The 18,945-nt window shown below is 47.2% G+C and overlaps 2 protein-coding genes across 5 annotated transcripts in view; one reads left to right on the top strand and one right to left on the bottom strand.

Moving 5' to 3' along the window:
* Positions 1–10,435, top strand: part of BAD (BCL2 associated agonist of cell death) — a 30,438-nt gene extending 20,003 nt beyond the window's left edge. For all 4 annotated transcript variants that reach the window (XM_029614790.1, XM_029614789.1, XM_029614788.1 and 1 more), the window contains exon 4: positions 9,584–10,435. In XM_029614790.1, the coding sequence (XP_029470650.1) occupies positions 9,584–9,718 (135 nt within the window). In that variant the 3' untranslated portion in view covers positions 9,719–10,435. The remainder of the gene's footprint in view (positions 1–9,583) is intronic.
* A 264-nt stretch (positions 10,436–10,699) lies between these two features.
* On the bottom strand, positions 10,700–18,716 carry LOC115098279 (glyoxal reductase-like). The gene is made up of 2 exons (XM_029614786.1): positions 18,595–18,716; positions 10,700–12,206 (listed from the first exon to the last, which is right to left on the bottom strand). The coding sequence occupies exon 2, from the start codon at positions 12,180–12,182 to the stop codon at positions 11,328–11,330; it is 855 nt and encodes a 284-aa protein (XP_029470646.1). The 5' UTR covers positions 12,183–12,206; positions 18,595–18,716; the 3' UTR covers positions 10,700–11,327.
* Between the last annotated feature and the right edge of the window lie 229 nt (positions 18,717–18,945).

The following is an 18,945-nucleotide window of genomic DNA, read 5'->3' as shown; positions in this document are numbered from 1 at the left end:
GAGAGGTGCTTGACTGATAAGGAGGTGGGTATGTAGCAAGGTGGGTCATCCGGGTAGGGGGGACGGGGACGGTAGGGTATGTTCTCGCCATTTTTTTTTCTACAGGTTGAACAGGGCTGGGAGGGAAGAAGGAAGAGGTTGTCTTTGGTAGAAGGTTTGGTGAGGGGTGTTTGAAACTTGGTTAAGGAAAAAGGGATTAATGTTGATGTGGGGGGGAAATTAGTGGACAGTGGACACAATATTTTGGAATTAGAAACAAGTGTCAGGAATAAGTCACAGGGACAACAGAGGTGATGCATGGAGGCCATACAGGATCATTATAAGATTGTATCTGATACACTATCTCATTTACTAGATCATACTGCAGTATATAAACACAAGAGTTTGTACTGGTTAATGAGTATGGATGAAACACTCAATCTGCCTTCTTTGCTGGATAAGTGAAGCAACCAGAGGAGTTTGCAGGTGAGCAATTAGTAAGAACATAAGAAAATGCCATACTGGGTCAGACCAAGGGTCCATCAAGCCCAACATCCTGTTTCCAACAGTGGCCAATCCAGGCCATAAGAACTTGGCAAGTACCCAAAAACTAAGTCTATTCCATGTTACTGTTGCTAGTAATAGCAGTGGCAATTTTATAAGTCAACTTAATTAATAGCAGGTAATGGACTTCTCCTCCAAGAACTTATACAAACCTTTTTAAACCCAGCTACACTAACTGCACTAACCACATCCTCTGGCAACAAATTCCAGAGTTTAATTGTGCGTTGAGTAAAAAAGAACTTTCTCCGATTAGTTTTAAATGTGCCCCATGCTAACTTCATGGAGTGCCCTCTAGTCTTTCTACTATCCGAAAGAGTAAATAACCGATTCACATCTACCCGTTCTAGACCCTTCATGATTTTAAACACCTCTATCATATCCCCCCTCAGTCGTCGCTTCTCTGAGCTGAAAAGTCCTAACCTCTTCAGCCTTTCCTCATAGGGGAGCTGTTCCATTCCCTTTATCATTTTGGTTGCCCTTCTCTGTACCTTTGTGATTGGATGTGACTGGAAAAACCAGTTTGGACCTGCAAATGGACAGATTGAACCGGACAAGGAGTCATTGACTATATTAATAAATATGTAGATTTGATTGATAGCTGGAGGCTGCAATACCCAACTACTAAAGACTTCCCATGTTTGGACATAGCACCTTCAGCCATATTGGGGTTTTTAATGCTCAGATAAGCTGAGGCATAACATCATTCGCAGTGATATTCTCACATAGATAAAAGATCACCAACCAGTGTTAATGGCATTCAGCTGGAATGCGTAACCCAGGTCACTGCGCACAGGGAGATTGAATTTGTCTCTGCTAGGGAGGGAGGAATGTATGAATTTAATAAATACAATAATAGAGGATTTTAATTCATACCCTGAGCCAGAGTTGTGTGATCTGGCCCTGAGATTTATAGTGGTACTTAGAGGTAAAATAATTAGTTATGCAAGGCATATTTAAAAGGACACAATTGGGTGAACAGATGCATATTAAAAGCTAATTGTTGAACTAGAGCAGGGGCATAACTGGTAGAATGTATAGATTTTATCAAATCTTCTCCATCGCAGTATGGCATTTTCTTATGTTCTTATGAGGGTATTGTCATAGTGGTTCAGATATGTGCTGCTCGAGAACTGTTTGCTCCGTGTATGTCATTCGCAGTCTGCTCGCAGCAGTAGCGGAAGACTAACAGAAGAGCAAGGATCCTGGGGTTGTGTTGTAAGCACTAGAGTAGGTTATTCATGAGTATGGCCCAGTGAAGCAAGTACAGTGTGGAAGTGGTGTACGAACTAGGCTGTAAATAGGGTTTCTGAATTCTGTTGTCAGAAGTGAAGAAGCAAGTCAAGAGCCACGCGAAAAGAGCATCATTGAAGATAGGCAGTCTCGGGTGTTCAGGCTAAAGGAGATGCAGAGCTGTGGGGCTCAGTAGTCGGAAGGATTGTGACGTTGTGAAAAACAAATGTTTGTTCACAAATTAGTGTATGGAGGGTAAATTCGTCATGGTAGGCTTGAGGTTTGGGGTAAAAACTCAGGAGGCTATGAATTCATTGATGTAGAAGCGGACAAGCATCTGTGCGTGGAAGGCGGGATGCGCACAGAGCGCCACTTTGTCATGATGAAATCAGACAGGGTGGTTAGCCCAAGATGGGTTGCAGATCGCCGATGTGCCTGGAGGAGGTGGAGGCGATTGAAAAAGGCAGTCTTCCGGCAAGGGAACATGGGGTAAGAAGTGCGCAGGGTTTCCCATGGTAGGAACATGAATGTGCTATGGAATCATTTATGTCTATGGAATTACAGGCTTTCGGGTCACAACTGGAAAAATGCAAGATCTCCGACTTAAATTTGGAGGTGAGCAGGAACAAAAGCAGAGACAAGTTGGAGGGGAAATGGCAGGGGGCCATGACCTGATGTATGCCCGAGCTGAAGCTGGTCAGAGGGCTTCGGTAAAGGAGGCGGAGGAAGACTGGAGACAGTCTGGTGGATCTGCGCTGATAGCAAAAGCACGGAAGGTGCCGTGTGTTTTTTCTTTTTTGGCAGTAAATGGGGAAGGAGAGTGTGTTCTGCCACGAAAGCAGAAGGACTCCAAGCTTCGGGAGAATCTCGGATCTAAGATCTGAGTCATGCCCTTTCAATGGGTGAAGCACTGCATCAACTACCGCTTGGGCGAGAAGGTATTGTATGTTTTTTAGAGGGATTGGTGTTTGGTTTGACGTTAGAGCATTAAAAGTAGGTTCGTGCGATGTAGGTCTGAATAGTTCTGGGAAGGCTGGTAATGAGTGACGTTCTCTCAGTCTACGACGACTCTGACCTGTGAGAGAGGATGGGCGGTTGGGTAGCGTCAGCAAAGGGGTTCGAGTATATTGTGCTGTTTGGAGACGAAGAGGTCGAGATGGAAAGAACGCGCAATGCATTTTCCCATTTTATTTATTTATTTATTTATTTTATGGCATCTGAAAGTACCCAGTCGAGGGTATGGAAGCAAAGTGGCATGTCTAGAAGTTATCAACCTCGGGTAGAAAATAGGAACGTAGGAAGATGGATCTACTTCCCAGTCGTTCAAGGATTCCCACTGGAGCTTTGCAGGGAATCCAGAACTTGTCAGATCTTGTGTAGTGAAGCACAAGGAGGAGTCCACGAAGGGTTTGCCCGAATGTCTGAAGAGTGCATCGGGACTCGAATTTCCGGACATGTGATGTGTCGTGCCTGCTGTAAGTTCCGCTTGTGAATCCGTAAGTAGGTGAAAATAGGGGATTGTTGCCCATGGGAGTGGCGTATCATTTAGGATGGGGCAAGCCCATGGGTAATACCGATGTGTTTTGCTATGACTTCGAGTCGCTGTAGCTTCTGGGAGGAAGGGAGCCAACAGCAGAGGGAAGATAAAGAGCTGACTCTATTAGGTCCAGTGTGAATGGTACAGGCAGACGCGCATGCGGGATGAGACAGATTGAGGATGTCTTGTAACAGAGAACAGTGAGGTCTCGGACTGATATTCGTGGTGGTCGCTTGTAATGCGATCAAGACGTTTTGCCAGGGCCTGCATTCGGGCCGAAGAAGAAGGCTTCTTGTCTGAATGGTCGAAAAGTGGGTCACGATGAACTGCAAGGCCTGTGAGTGTGTCGCAGATGGGAGTCTGCGTCCGCGAGTAGAGTGGGTCAGGCAAGAAGTAGAAAAAGTGCATGGGCAGATTGATTCCAGTGTGGGTGGGCCAGCAGCCATCCGCCGGTAGTTGCCCAGGCAGGAAAATATATATATTCTTGGTGACCAAAAACTTGTGGTGCCGAGGAACTATTCCTCATTGGTATCTATGAGAGAACAAAGGTTCGGGTTTGACGTAGGCGACTGTACTCCACGTCATGAAGAGTAGTTGCAGTGGAGGTTGGGGGCACACCACTGTGGGAGGAGATGATTGGTCTCCTGTAGCAGAAGCTTGTAGTGTGGCAAGAAAGAAGTTGAGAATGTACCTCCATATTACATCGAGAGGAAAGATCGATTGACCTGTGTTCTGGGATAGAATTGGGTGAGCCAACTTCCCACTAAAATGGGAATAGGGGTTTCTAGAAAACCTGATGGTTCATGGAGGGTGGCAGAGGCTCCAGAACTCTACCGCGTCCCCTGCGAATGGAAGGTTGAAGTCGACACCAGTGGGTCAGTAAAAACCAAAATCATCCGGCAATATGATTTTGTTGAATCCTCTATGGACAGAGACCTAACTTTATCTTTCGTTTCTATAGGTGAGAAGGGTGTTCCCGTATGTAATATTCAATAGGGAGAGGCAATTTGCCTTTGGTAATTTCGGGGTAGGAATTGAAACCTGGGTTCATCGTTTTATCGCTAGGTGTTACTTTACTCAGAATCTCGATTCATTCAGCCAGCTTGTCACCCATAATAATGTCAGAAAAATAAATGGTTCACCCGTTAATAGTACAGCTTTGCTGGTTCATATCGAAGGACAGCAACTAGCGGTCATGGTGTTGGCGGTAGATTTCTCTGAAAATATCTCGACATGTAGTATGCAATATCAAGTGCCTTGGGACAGAGGCTTCAGAGACTGGAGACCTGCATGGAAGATTGCACCCCACAAATGTGCGGTTCTCAATTGTCATATGCAGTACTATGTATTGGAGTGCCCTTTCATCGAAAGGGCCAGGACATGCATTTCTCGTGCGCAGGGCACTGGATGAAGGTCAGATTTTGTACGTACTTGACCACATCCATTTTTTTTGTTTTTAAGGTCTACTTGATAGGAAGCCTGACGCTGTCAGAAGGAGGACACTTCCGGTTTCGTTCTTATAGTTAGCAGCACCCAGGGGTCGGGAATACTCTAGTATTCCAAACATTTGTTGTGCGGGACATGGACTGTACGAGATCCTACGTCGAGGCTGTGTCCTTCTTCTGTTTTCTGGAAGGTAATGAGACTGATCCACCAAGGGAAAGATCAGTCACACCGCAGCGGAGCAGGGTGTGAGAAAAATCATCCCGTGGAAAAAACTAGCCAATCGGCCAGGAGTGCTTGGAGAAGATTCCTATATGGGAAGACTGCGGAGGGGAGCCTGGCGGCCAGAGAAGGTTGACCAAAGGCAACCGCAGGGTGATCAAGTCCCGTCGGGTGGCAAGTGAAGTCGACGCTGTACAACAACATTACAAGCTGCAAGAGCCCTGGATCTTGAGAGATCCTGTCTGCTGAATGTAGATCGTGGTTGAGCTGTAGCGCCCATTGGATACAATGACGCCAGCTGAAAGGTGCCGTGTAGTATTCCAGCTTAGGATGTGTCCCACAGGACATACATGTCCTCATAGAAGAGTCCTCAGTCTTGAACACCGCCAGTGTCCGAAGAAGAGGAAGGACCTTTTCTCGCCTTTTTTTTTTTTTTTTTTTTTTAAAATCAACCACTTGAAGAAGGATCCGTGTGCGCTTAATCCCAGACCCATTATGTGTGGGCGGTCCATAGCCCTCGTTTATGATGCTTCAATCATATCAGGGAGCCACTTGGTCGCGCAACAGCACATGTGCGCTGGCTTCGGAACATGGGGCCGACTGGTTGAAGGTGGGCAGTTGTACTGTGATGCGTCGATTATCTGGGTAGGCTGTGGCATGCCAGCGCGCCCGTGGACGCGTCCTATTGTTAGCAGACCTGTCTGTGCCGCTGCGGGTGCCCTGGCAAGCCTGAGAATGCGCTCATGTCTCAGGTCGTTGGCAGAGGCGTCTGTGTCTTGGCGATCCAAGCATGCGTTGGGTTTTGGGTGCTCCTACGCCCATTTCGGTGCTTCGTGGAGCCCGCGCCTACTTTGGAGCCCCGGTGCCACCTTGTACGCGTCTGTGCCTCGGCGTGCCTGCTTTGGCTTTTTTATTTGAAGGCCATGTGTATGCGACAGTATGTCTGGGCACCTGCGCCGGTCTCGGGGCACAGGCTTTCAAGCAACGGCGCATGCATTGATGCCCCAGTGCGCCAGCAGACACATCGATGTGCCGGTGCACACCGGCACATGCACATGTCACGGTGTATGCGTCAATTCCACGGTGCATCGGCGCATTTATCAACGTGCCGGCAAACGCATTGATGACTCAGCACGTGCACCCATGGCCCGGCGCATGCGTCTATTCCATGGCATGCCGGCTCATGCACCGATACCCAGGCACCTGGGAGATCTGCGTCGGTGGACGCATTAGTGCCTCTGAGCCCCTGGGGCCGCATCAGTGAGTGAACCGGTGCCTTGGCGCCGCCCAATGTGTGCAGACTATTCGGCGCGTCGCCGCATCCATGTGTCGGTAGGTCCATTGAATCCAGACGTAGCACCACCCCCTGAGCCCCACACGGCACCGGCCCAGACTAAAGGGGAAGTCCACCAAGGGGGGCTTGATAGGATGGCCCCTGGGGGATGCCCAAAGAAGGTTTATTCACTTCTCCTGGGGGCAGCTAGTGCTTCTGTGTCTGAAGCATCTGTTCTGTTTTGTCTTCTTTTTTTCTTCTGTTTCTTCTTCTTTTCTGTTTCATTTATATTATTTATTTTAAATTCAGAAAAATGTGAGGAGAAAGAGAGCTCCGCGCACTCAGTCGCGCGGAAAAAAAGCAGACTGAGGAGACTTGAGGCGGCGCGCGATCATGTAAGCAGGCCCGCCTCACTGTCAAAGATAAGTTATCAGCTTTGAGAGCTCCGCCACCTAGTGGCACGGAGGACGTACCCAGACAGCATGGCTAATTCAGCTGCTTATCTATGGAAAATATATTAGATTGCATAGACCTTTTTGTTTAGATTGATCAGAGTTAAATATTACATTTAATTAAGTAAGAATAATGCCAGTAAAAAATTTGACACAGACACACAACAGATTTAATTATATGTTGTCTCCTTTAGTAGGTGACCGGTCTTGTCTATCATGGCAGGTGTAAAACAGAGGATATGGTTATGGTGTCCTGAAATGGAATTCCCTCCACTGTAGCTCAGTTTGAGCTGAGGGGTCCTGCCACTGTGACCTCTAATAAATCCAAATATATAGATAGATAGATATAGAGAGAGAGAGAGATATTATATTGTATCTAGGCTTTAAATGAAATAAAAATGGTATGTGGGTACTTAAATAGTACATCAGTCAGAGAACCCTAAAGTAACACCATTAGTGTGTAATAAAACTTGCAACATTAATCATCTTTCAAATCATTTCAAAGATTAGTGGTGCATCAGTCTGTTTGGCCATAAGGTGGCACTTGTCCCAGTGGACCGTGCACTGTACCCAGGATCTGCTCCAGCTGCAGAGTCCTGTCTGTCAGGTTTCCACACATGCAGGCATCTTTTGCTAATAATAAAGGGAGCTTTTGCCCTCGGACATCTGGAAGCCAACTATTGTTATTTTGCAGTTAATCTCTTGGTGTATAATTTTGGTGGCATAGGATTAGACGATGGGGATATGCTGCTCATATTATGTCACATTCTTGATGTGCGACCCAGCCCCCAACTAATGTGGGGGGTTTTTGGACACCGAATGTTGCTTTCCTGATCTTAGCATGCTTCGCTGTTTCTTAGCACAAGCTGGCAGGATTGAGCTTTGGGTGGGACGCCCTCAGCCCCTGGCCAGTCCGAGGAACAGAAGCCAAATCAGAAAACAGACCCCCAGCTCTCCTACAGGCACCTGCTGCTGAATCATCTGCCCAGCAGCACTTTTATTTTTCAGAAGATCAGAAAAGCAAAACCCAACAGTCTTTTAAAGGACTTTAAAATGCTCTGCCATAAGCGCACGACTCGTTGCCAGGAAAGGTCTCCTGCTTCAGTAACAAGCCTCACGTCGTGCTCAGGGTCACACGCCTGCTTGCCCCATGCCCTGATCGGTCGGCCACACCGTGGGGGCCAATGCAGTATTTGTGCACCGAAAACCGAGCGCCCGTTTGTCTTAACGCGGGCCCCGCCACCTTTCCCGGGGGCACGATGCAATATTGAAATTAGGCATGGCGCTAAAAAAAAAAGGAGGCGCTGGCGAAAACTGTGCAGCCCTAGCGCCAGGAGCGGTGGCTGGGAATACAGCCAATCTCGAGCCTCCATTTTCTCCTGCTACTGGCACATACATTCACAAGAGACATGGCCTTGTCTGTGGATATTGTGTGTGGATTGGGCCTCCAGAACTTTTTTTTTTTCCCCCCTAAATCTGCTTTCTTGGTTCCTCCTACTTAGTATTGCTGTGATACTAATAAGAGGAATCCCAGAAAGGGTTTTTCTTTCCTTTTTCAATGCGCCCTCGGGTGTGGCCTATCTTTAAGCCAGCCCCGGGCTAGTATAAAAGTTGCCGCAAAGCAACAGGTGCACCGGCCGTGCGGGAAATGCCTTGCAGCGCGGGGCTTAGCTAACAGCCTCCTCTACCGGGAATTTTCAGGGGACGAGCGCTATGAGGTACGACGTGATTTAGCTGGGTCTTGGACACGCTCATCCCGTGTTGCGTCGGGGTTATGCAGTTGCATGTTAGATGGTGCACTAGCCGCTGTGCACAGTATTGCTTTGGCCCCTGGATGAGGGTGCAGTAGGCAGATCAGAGCTGTGGGGACAGGCGTGCAGCTGCTCGATTTTTTTGCTTATTAGATTGTCCCTTTGTCCCTGTGACCCCATGTGGCTAGAGAACACTTGGCATACACTGTGGTAGCTGAAGGACAGTGGGACTTCTAAGTCCAGGCCTTAGCAACACTGCGGGTGTGGGTGAAAGGCACTGAGTGTCTACACGCAGCACTTGGTGCTGGTGCTTCTCGGCTGCCTGGGTAAGGTCGGAGTCATGAGCTGAACGTGGTCTCTTTGCCCTTTTGTCTAAGATTAACAACATGTATAATGGAGGGGTTGGGGGGAAAAACCTGGAGGAAATGATTGTTACAAGAATGGCCAGAGCCGGAAAATTATACCTCCTTAAAAAAAAAAACCATGTAGGACCCTGAGGAGTCTGCATGCAGTAGTTTAGGAATACAATATGGGGTAGATTTTAAAACCCCGGCGCGCGCAAAGCCCCGGGACCCGCGCAAGTCCCGGGGCTTCGTAAAAGGGGCGGGAGGGGGTGTGCCCGGGGGCGGTCCAGGGTGGGTCCAGCGGGCCGGGAGGGCGGTCCAGAGTCCCCCGACCCTGCGGCCTGTGCCGGGGGATGCCGGGGCGGCGCGCACAAGTTACGCCTGCTTCAAGCAGGCGTAACTTGCCCAACAAAGGTAGGGGGGGATTTAGGTAGGGCCGGGGGGGGGGGTTAGGGAAGGGAAGGGAGAAGGAAAGTTCCCTCCGAGGCCGCTCCGATTTCAGAGCGGCCTCGGAGGGAACGGAGGCAGCCTGCGCGGCTCGGCGCGCGCAGGCTGCCGATTTTGCGCAGCCTTGCGCGCGCCGACCCCAGATTTTATAAGATGCGCGCGGCTCCGCGTGTATCTTATAAAATCCGGTGCACTTTTGGTCGCGCCGGCGTATGTGTTGAAGATCTACCTCATAGTGTGTATAATTGGCGGGGGGGGGCTTTAGGGGATTCTCGCTCTCTGCAGTATGATGGGATGTGCAACTGAAGTAAAGTGTTTTCTGTGCCTTTCCTGCCCACCAGGGTCTCCCTCGGCCAAAGAGTGCAGGCACTACAGGACAGCTGGCAAAGGGCAACGGCTGGAAGGACATTCTGCGGAGCTTCTGGAGTCAGCACAAGTGCAAAGCGCCACCCCCTGCCTCCTCCAAGAAATTCTGAGCTGAGCCCCCGCGGCCTGTGCCACCTAGGGGGTGGGAATGGTAAAGGCCTTGGATGGAAGAGCCTGGCACGTCCACCCGATGCAGACCGGCCAGAGTCTGTATTGGGAGATGAAGAGGGACAGATGCAGTCTCAGCAACTTGTGCATGAGAGGCGGTCAGCGACGTGCACGGTGTGATTAGTGCCTTGCAGGAGTGACCGGACCCAGGAGCCACCTGGAGCAGTGGACACTAGAGACTTCTCACTTCTGGGTGAGCGCCACTCTTTATGCCACAGCAGAAAATCACACCAAAGATACAGACAGGGTCCCTTGGATTTGATTAAAAAAAAAAAAAATCCAGTCTCCCTTTCAGGGCCCACCCTGTATGACACTTCTTGGTGGGTGCCACCCATTCATAATTATCCCATAAGATTCATAGGAATCTCTTCAGTGGCTGCTGTATAACCGAGATTACCCTTTAACGATGACGTCAAACTGCAGCCCATCATATTTATTACCCAGCACAAAGCATCTTTCTTGCAGTGGAGGCCGAGCAGGGCCGTTCTGAGTGAGTGGTGAATCAGACTGCCCCGGTGAGGGCCGTAGGGCTCCCTGCAAAGGCAGCTACGACCTGTGCCATTACTCAGGCAGTGGGGGGGTCACTGCTTTCTACGTCGGGAGTGAGGGCTGGAGGCAATGCTTCCTGGGAATTTAATAAAAGGTTTTTATATGGTGGATTACTGTCTGACCTACTCTATAATTATATGGGTTGCCAAACAGTGAAACTGCGAGCTGATGTCTGCTGAAGCGTGCTGTGGGTCAAGCACAGGAAACCTCTGAAGCAGCGTCAGGGATTTAAAGATGGGCAGCCTAGCTAGGCCATAAGGTCTTTTCCTGGTGCTATGTTTCGAGGTTGGCCTTGCCAGAAGCCCTCGCCCCAGTCACATGATGGCTGTAATTCTTATACTTATACTTATACTTTAAAGAAGAGTGCAGTGGGGTTTCTGAGTAGGGAGACTTTTATTAACCGAGAATCCAGTTTTCACAGCCTTCAGAGCACACTCCAAAGATTGAGCAGCTCCTGTTTAGAGGCCATGGATCGATAACCCCAGTGGAGGAGAACAGGAAAGTCTTAGGATGCTGAAAGCGTGGGCCTACATGCACAAGCAAAAAGGGCAGCACAGGCTCAGAGGAAATCACAAACCAGGAGCAGAATGTAAGTGAGGAGAACTGAGGGGCCTCCCATAGGGAGGGGGCTCAGAAAGGGCTTGGAGACATTTTATGGAAACTCAATTTCAGGCTTTTTAACATAAGTCAGGAACATCGCCCCCAATCCCTAACTGTGAGAAACTGGAAAGGTACGAGGCAGGATGGGCAACTTGACATACGTCCCATTTCTTAATCTGTCATCAGAGCACCCCCATGCTGCTGCTCAATCTTTGGCCTGACCCAGGCTGGCAGTCCTCGTGTTCATTACTGGTGGCACAGAGTCTGCTCTTGTGCATTCAGAGGAGACAGGAGCACTGTGGTAGCGAGGGCTCTTAGTTCCTTAAGAATACTTCCCTCTGAGTACCCCAAAACACCTCAGTCTGCAGGCTGCTAGGCCTAGATGAGGGTCAGCCTTGGTTCCTATGCCACCGTTGTGGGGTCCCAGCAGTAGTGGGTGTCAGAGTGCAGCTTGCTCAGCTCCTCCACGTCCGGCGCAGACAGTGCAAAGTCAGAGAGCTGGAAGTTCTCCGCAATATGGGCTGGGCTGGTGGACTTGGGGATCACACCGATGCCCTGCTGCACAGCCCAGCGCAAGAGGACCTGGGCAGGGGTGCGCCGGCACCTCTCTGCCACCCGTTTTATTTCATCCCGTTGAACCAGGGTCCCCACCCCCAAGGACGAATACGCCTGCAGGTGAATGCCTGCCTCCTGGCAGAAGTGCAACAGATCCAGCTGCACCAGTAGTGGGTGATATTCCACCTGTAGCACCGCAGGATGCACCTGGCATCCAGCCAGCAGCTCCTTCAGGTGGTCCACGGTGTAGTTGGAAACCCCAATTGCCCGGAAGCTGCCAGCCTGCTTCAGCTTTTCTAGGCTCTCCCAGCTCTGCCGCCTGCTCTCCCGGTTCCGCAGGTCCTCTCGCTTCCAGCCCTGCTTCCCCGGCCAATGAATAAGGTACAGGTCAAGGTAGTCGCAATCCAGGGCCGCCAGGCTACGCAGGCCTGCAGCCTCTGCGTCCTGGCCGTGGTCCTTCGGTGCCAGCTTGCTAGTGATGAAAATGTCCTGCCGGGTGAGACCATGCTTTGGCAAAAGGACCTTCAGGGCCCTTCCCATGTCTGCCTCGTTGTTGTAGACGGTGGCCGTGTCAAATGAGCGGTAGCCGTGCTGCAGGGCGGCATCCAGACACTGGTAAATGACCTCGTAGCCTTGAATCCGGAAGGTGCCAAAGCCCACCAGTGGCATCTGGTTACCAGTGTTAAGGGTGACATTTTCCATGGCGGGATGGGACACGGACCTGGCCTGTGTGGAAAAGGGAGAGCAGGAGTTACGTATAACAGAGAAGTTTCAGGCCACGAACACTGACTGATACCCCATCCTCTAAGCCTGTGTCATGAAACCTGAAAATCCTGCCATGCTTGGATACACTAACAGCTTTGCCAGTCTGCCCTGGTTTCCCCCTCATGCTTCTCTGGCTCTCATCAGGGAATACTCAAAATCCTTTAAAGCATTCCCATCTGTCGCTCCTCAGGGCACAACTGTGCATGGTCCCCAGAATTTCCTTAGTTCAACCCTTCCAGCTCTGAGAACAGAATCTGGCTCCCCATTAATTAATTTATTTATACAATATTTAGGAACTCCTTGATCAAAAAGATCATCCAAGGCAGTGTACAGAATCAAACAATTAAAATGGAAAGCAAGTCCATCTGCCACTACCACCACAGTGAGCAAACAGATGCTAAAATCTATTATTAGGCATGGGCCATCAGCCTAACTATTACAAGAAAACCAGCCAAAATAAGTATCCATGCCACCTTTCAACAACCACCGCCTTCCATAGCAGATACAGATTAACAGGAAAGTTCCAAGTTTTCATCCTTTTCCTGAGAACATGATCCAAAGGTAACCCATGCCACAGCACAGGTACCACTACTGAAAGCATCCTGGCTGTCAGCTGGATTTCTCATACCTCATTTGTTGAAGCGACAACCCTGGCTCAATCTGAGCTACCTGTCTGGTATATACCAACCTAATCTATCCCTAAGGTAGGAGAGTGGAGTGGGGGGTGGAAAGACAGATGCCCTAAGGACAGTAAGGTAATTAAACAGAGGGAAATTCTTTTTACACAACTCTCTGGTATCGCATAACTGTATTACGTCACAGAGAGACCACATACGTAGAAATATAATTTATCATTTATTAGAAATCACAAGGTATTCACCTATCTAGACATTTTAAAATCTAAACTCACACATTCAACCACCATTCACACACCAACATAAAAATCTATATTGCACAGACGATATTCATCAATCCTAAATTACAATTAACAAGTATACATCATTTTTCCTACATTAAAGTTATTCATATCCAATTTAGTCAAATGTTTCTTAGTGTTTTTCTTGTGTGTCCAACAAAGGATTTCCTTGTTTCGCCTTCCAATCAGGCTTCCTCAGGGACTTAATCTCATAAAGCCGGTTATTTATCTCTCAATGTTTATATCTTGAGACTTTTGTACTTATTCCACCACTAAAAAAACTAAAAACAAAAAAAATTTTTTATATTCCAAAAGTCAATCAGCATAAATCAATAACCGTTATATCAACCCAAAGCTTACCTCTCATAAGGTACAAATCTTCACACTTCTCATTCTACCATCGGTATAGCTCAAGGTTATTTCCAGATAAACATGCCTTCCCAAACCAGCTTTTGATCACTACAACAAACAACCGAAACATTATACAGAACCTCCACCACATAACTGTATCCCGAATCAAATTTACTCCGTATCTCAATTTACTCACGCCTCTCAGTAGTGCAAAACATTACAACCGAACACCACCGCTGGTTCCAGTCTTTTAATAACTCATTTCAGACAATTCATCAACATTGATTCAATATGGAACCTTGCGTGTTGTGCCTCATTGTATCTATTAAAAACCCATAGTAAGTAATTCCTTACAATTCATCCTTTAAATACAAACTTACCATTACTTTGTAGCACTCCTAACCACAATTATTTCACCTCCGCCATACTTACACGTGACCCGACGTAGCACTCTATGCCGGAAGTAGAGTACCGATGTTGAATACTCAAAACTTTATATACTTGCCTCCAAACAATCCATTTATCCACCCCTTCAATTGGTTCTCATTCAAAAAAATGCATGCCATTCAATGGCTTCATTGAGGCCCGATGGTATAATAGTTCGCCAATTAAAAATGAATCGTTGTTCCGTCCTTCTTAAAGCTCCAGACAAATCCCCACCATGCTTCAATATTACTCGTTTAATCACAATGATTTTTTAACACCCAGTGTTCTACCAGGGGAGCATGTTCTCAGCGTGTCCTAATACGACTGCGATGTTCAATAATTCTTAAGCGTATCAAACGCGCCTTTTGACCCACATAGATCAACCCACATGGGCAAAGTATGGCGTATACTACACCGCTAGAACTGCAATCGAATCTCCCAGGGATCTTATAAGGGTGCTTTAAATGAGAATGTTCAAAAACTTTACACGCCATTACTGAAGAACAGACCGAACAGGCCTCACATCTGAATTGACCACAATTTTCATCAGGATCTAATGGACTGTTATAATCTCTCAATTGTTCACGTAACGACTGGCGCTTTTTCATCGCTAAAATAGGTGTCTCTCTGAATTGAGAATTAATAGTCAAAATGTGCCAATGTTTTAAAATGGCTTGTTTAATACTCCCAGATTTTGCAGAATAAGGGATGGTACAAATTGGTCGAGTTAATCTCTCCTTGGTATTAGATATCAAAAGATTTTCCCTGTTTGAATATAATGCCCGCTTGTAGGCCTTTTTCACTATAGATTTACTATACCCCCTGGACACAAAGCGTTCCGATAATTGGTAAGCCTGTGCTTTAAACTCTGCTGTAGAGCTGCACAAGCGTCTGTAACGTAAAAACTGTCCTGTCGGAATGTTATTTTTAAGCGTTTTTGGATGAAAGCTCCCATGATGTAATAAAGTGTTACGATCCGTGGGTTTTCTATGTACACTGGTAACCAACCTGTGTTCATGAATCGACACTTTCATATCCAAAAATACTGTAGATCCTGTGTTTTGAGTCACTAAAAATCAAATTGGGATCACTAGAGTTCATCATATCCAAAAATCTCTCCAAATCAACCCTGTTACCTCTCCAGATGAAAAATAAATCATCTATAAACCGTTTCTAATAGATGATATTATGAAATAATACCAAGGAGAGATTAACTCGACCAATTTGTACCATCCCTTATTCTGCAAAATCTGGGAGTATTAAACAAGCCATTTTAAAACATTGGCACATTTTGACTATTAATTCTCAATTCAGAGAGACACCTATTTTTGCGATGAAAAAGCGCCAGTCGTTACGTGAACAATTGAGAGATTATAACAGTCCATTAGATCCTGATGAAAATTGTGGTCAATTCAGATGTGAGGCCTGTTCGGTCTGTTCTTCAGTAATGGCGTGTAAAGTTTTTGAACATTCTCATTTAAAGCACCCTTATAAGATCCCTGGGAGATTCGATTGCAGTTCTAGCGGTGTAGTATACGCCATACTTTGCCCATGTGGGTTGATCTATGTGGGTCAAAAGGCGCGTTCGATACGCTTAAGAATTATTGAACATCGCAGTCGTATTAGGACACGCCGAGAACATGCTCCCCTGGTAGAACACTGGGTGTTAAAAAATCATTCTGTAGATGAGATTCGTTTTTTTGTGATTAAACGAGTAATATTGAAGCATGGTGGGGATTTGTCTGGAGCTTTAAGAAGGACGGAACAACGATTCATTTTTAATTGGCGAACTATTATACCATCGGGCCTCAATGAAGCCATTGAATGGCATGCATTTTTTTGAATGAGAACCAATTGAAGGGGTGGATAAATGGATTGTTTGGAGGCAAGTATATAAAGTTTTGAGTATTCAACATCGGTACTCTACTTCCGGCGTAGAGTGCTACATCGGGTCACGTGTAAGTATGGCGGAGGTGAAATAATTGTGGTTAGGAGTGCTACAAAGTAATGGTAAGTTTGTATTTAAAGGATGAATTGTAAGGAATTACTTATTATGGGTTTTTAATAGATACAATGAGGCACAACACGCAAGGTTCCATATTGAATCAATGTTGATTAATTGTCTGAGATGAGTTATTAAAAGACTGGAACCAGCGGTGGTGTTCGGTTGTAATGTTTTGCACTACTGAGAGGCGTGAGTAAATTGAGATACGGGGTAAATTTGATTCGGGATATAGTTATGTGGTGGAGGTTCTGTATAATGTTTCGGTTGTTTGTTGTAGTGATCAAAAGCTGGTTTGGGAAGGCATGTTTATCTGGAAATAACCTTGAGCTATACCGATGGTAGAATGAGAAGTGTGAAGATTTGTACCTTATGAGAGGTAAGCTTTGGGTTGATATAACGGTTATTGATTTATGCTGATTGACTTTTGGAATATAAAAAAATTTTTTTGTTTTTAGTTTTTTTAGTGGTGGAATAAGTACAAAAGTCTCAAGATATAAACATTGAGAGATAAATAACCGGCTTTATGAGATTAAGTCCCTGAGGAAGCCTGATTGGAAGGCGAAACAAGGAGATCCTTTGTTGGACACACAAGAAAAACACTAAGAAACATTTGAATAAATTGGATATGAATAACTTTAATGTAGGAAAAATGATGTATACTTGTTAATTGTAATTTAGGATTGATGAATATCGTCTGTGCAATATAGATTTTTATGTTGGTGTGTGAATGGTGGTTGAATGTGTGAGTTTAGATTTTAAAATGTCTAGATAGGTGAATACCTTGTGATTTCTAATAAATGATAAATTATATTTCTACGTATGTGGTCTCTCTGTGACGTAATACAGCTAAGGGACAGTAAAACATTTCACTGAGCAGCTGCTTTGAAGGAAGCTGCATCTCTAACTAGAAATGGTGACCGCAGCTCTAGCGCTTCAGTTCTAGTCCAAGGACAGCCGGTATTTCAGTGCAAATCCTGAGTAACATGCCATTGTGCAGGGAGTGAATTTTGAGCGTGTGTGAAAACTGCACACAGCTTCCTGATTTGATGTGGCCATTCAGCTCCTGCATTTGGGTTTTTGATACAGCCCCCCCAGCTGCAGCCTTATCCCTGTATTTTGACTGCTTTCCAAACCTCTGCACGGTGACAATCCCCACCAACCACCAGAACATGACCCACTGCACCAGCCTCAAGGCCAAGCCATATAGGCACCTGATGGGCATTGGCTGTTCAGTACACAAGAGGCCACTGGGGATATGCACACAAGGGTCAGCCCCACCACCTGTATGTGTGTTTGTACACACATGCACAAGAGCTCAGGTCCCTGGGACGCTATGTGGGTGTATGTATGCAAGGGCCAAATCCATGGGACACTGGGTGGATGTGCGCATTCACCCAAAAGACTCTGATGCCTTGAACGCTCTCCTAACACGTGCCCTAGCCACCTCTCCTGTGCGCGCAATGCATTATTTAAATGAGGGGTTGGCACTAAAAAAAAAAGGAGGCGCTATTGAAAATTGTGTGTCCCTAGCACCTCCTCGGCATTGGCTACAAGGAGAGGTGGCTGTCAGTGCGGGCTGGGAACATGAACGTTCAATATGAGCATCCATTTTCCCCCCACCACAGGCACAATATACACGGCCTGGTCTGTCTATATTGGGTGCCCAGAAATTCTTTTTTTCAAGACTTTTTCTTTCCCACTTCAGTCTGCTTTCTGTGGTTCCTTCTACTTAGTATTGCAAACATACTAATTGGAGGAGCATAAAACTTGCCGCATTACAAAAGGGGCATTGGCCATGTGGGAAATGTTTGGAAGTGCGGAGATTAGCTAATAGCCTCATCTACATGGAATTTGCATATGATGAGCACTATTAGTGACACGCATTTTGGATATGCTAATCCCCGTATTGCAGCGGGGATTCCGGTCGCATGCCCAGTTGCGATTTAAGTCATGCGCTGGCCGCAGCACAGGGTATTACATCGGCCTGTAGATGTGCATGTGCTAAACTTCTAGTGCTGAAGACAGTGGGAGTAGATGCAGGTGCAAGAGATCGGGTGCTAGGAGCCAGTGCCATAGCAAGGCAGGGGTCAAAGTCCCCAGGCACCAGGCTGGAGGGGGGACCTTCTTTTTGTATTTTTTTTTTTCAGCCACTTGCAGACAGAAGGCAAGAAGAGGGGGTTATTTGAAATGTCTGCCTTTGCTGTGACCTTAAGCATTTCCACAAGGAGGAGGGTGCCAAAGACCCTTGCCCACAGCTGGGATCACAGGAAGCGTGTGGACAGGGGGTCAGGTCCTTAGGCCATTGGATAGATGGATGCAGGGATCGGATCAAGGGGAATAGTATGAGGGGGGGGGGGGGAGGGGGACAAGGAGCAGAAAGGTTATTTTCATGTTGCGTATAGGGAATTTTATTTATTTTTAGATTCCAATTTTCAGACACTTCAAAGGCTCACAACCTAAAGCCTGATTTCCTAAGGCTTTTCTCCTAATATGGGACAAGTGCTTAGTAAATAAGGCCCTACCTTTGTAGCTAAGGTAATGGAAAGTGAAATAGCCACAGGGGGCTTTGAGCCCCGGCTTCCCGCCCCCTGCTCTCCTGCACACTAGCAGTATCGGAAGGAAGGGGGGGGGGGCCTCCATCCCCCACCTACCTGCCTGACCGCCGGGCCCTTCTCGCTTGCTTCGGGGGGGCCGGTTCCGAGCCGCGCCTCAGTCACGTGATAGGGGATCGTTCCCCCACCCACTTCCTGCCTACTTCTCCCTCTGCACGTGATGTGTCACGTGATCCAGGAACTTACCCACCCCCCTTCCAACCGGAGAGGCATGGGAGCCAATCAGAAGGCAGTGGGGTGTGGTCTATTAACTCCCGCTCCGAGTCAGACTACGAGCGTCTTTCCGGGGCGCTGATGGGTGATCGGATCCTGCTGCTAACCTAAGGGATTGCAGGGATCCCCCCCCCCGTACTTACTTCGTCTATTTGAAGCTGTGACGGAGATTTATAT

Source organism: Rhinatrema bivittatum, chromosome 8, assembly GCF_901001135.1.
Source record: "Rhinatrema bivittatum chromosome 8, aRhiBiv1.1, whole genome shotgun sequence".
NCBI lineage: Eukaryota > Metazoa > Chordata > Amphibia > Gymnophiona > Rhinatrematidae > Rhinatrema > Rhinatrema bivittatum.
The sequence above is the reverse complement of the archived record's forward strand: the minus strand, read 5'-3'. Positions and strand labels throughout refer to the sequence as shown.

Excerpts from the sequence above, each read along its gene's own strand:
- LOC115098279 (XM_029614786.1), bottom strand. The coding sequence starts at position 12,182 with ATGGAAAATGTCACCCTTAACACTGGTAACCAGATGCCACTGGTGGGC.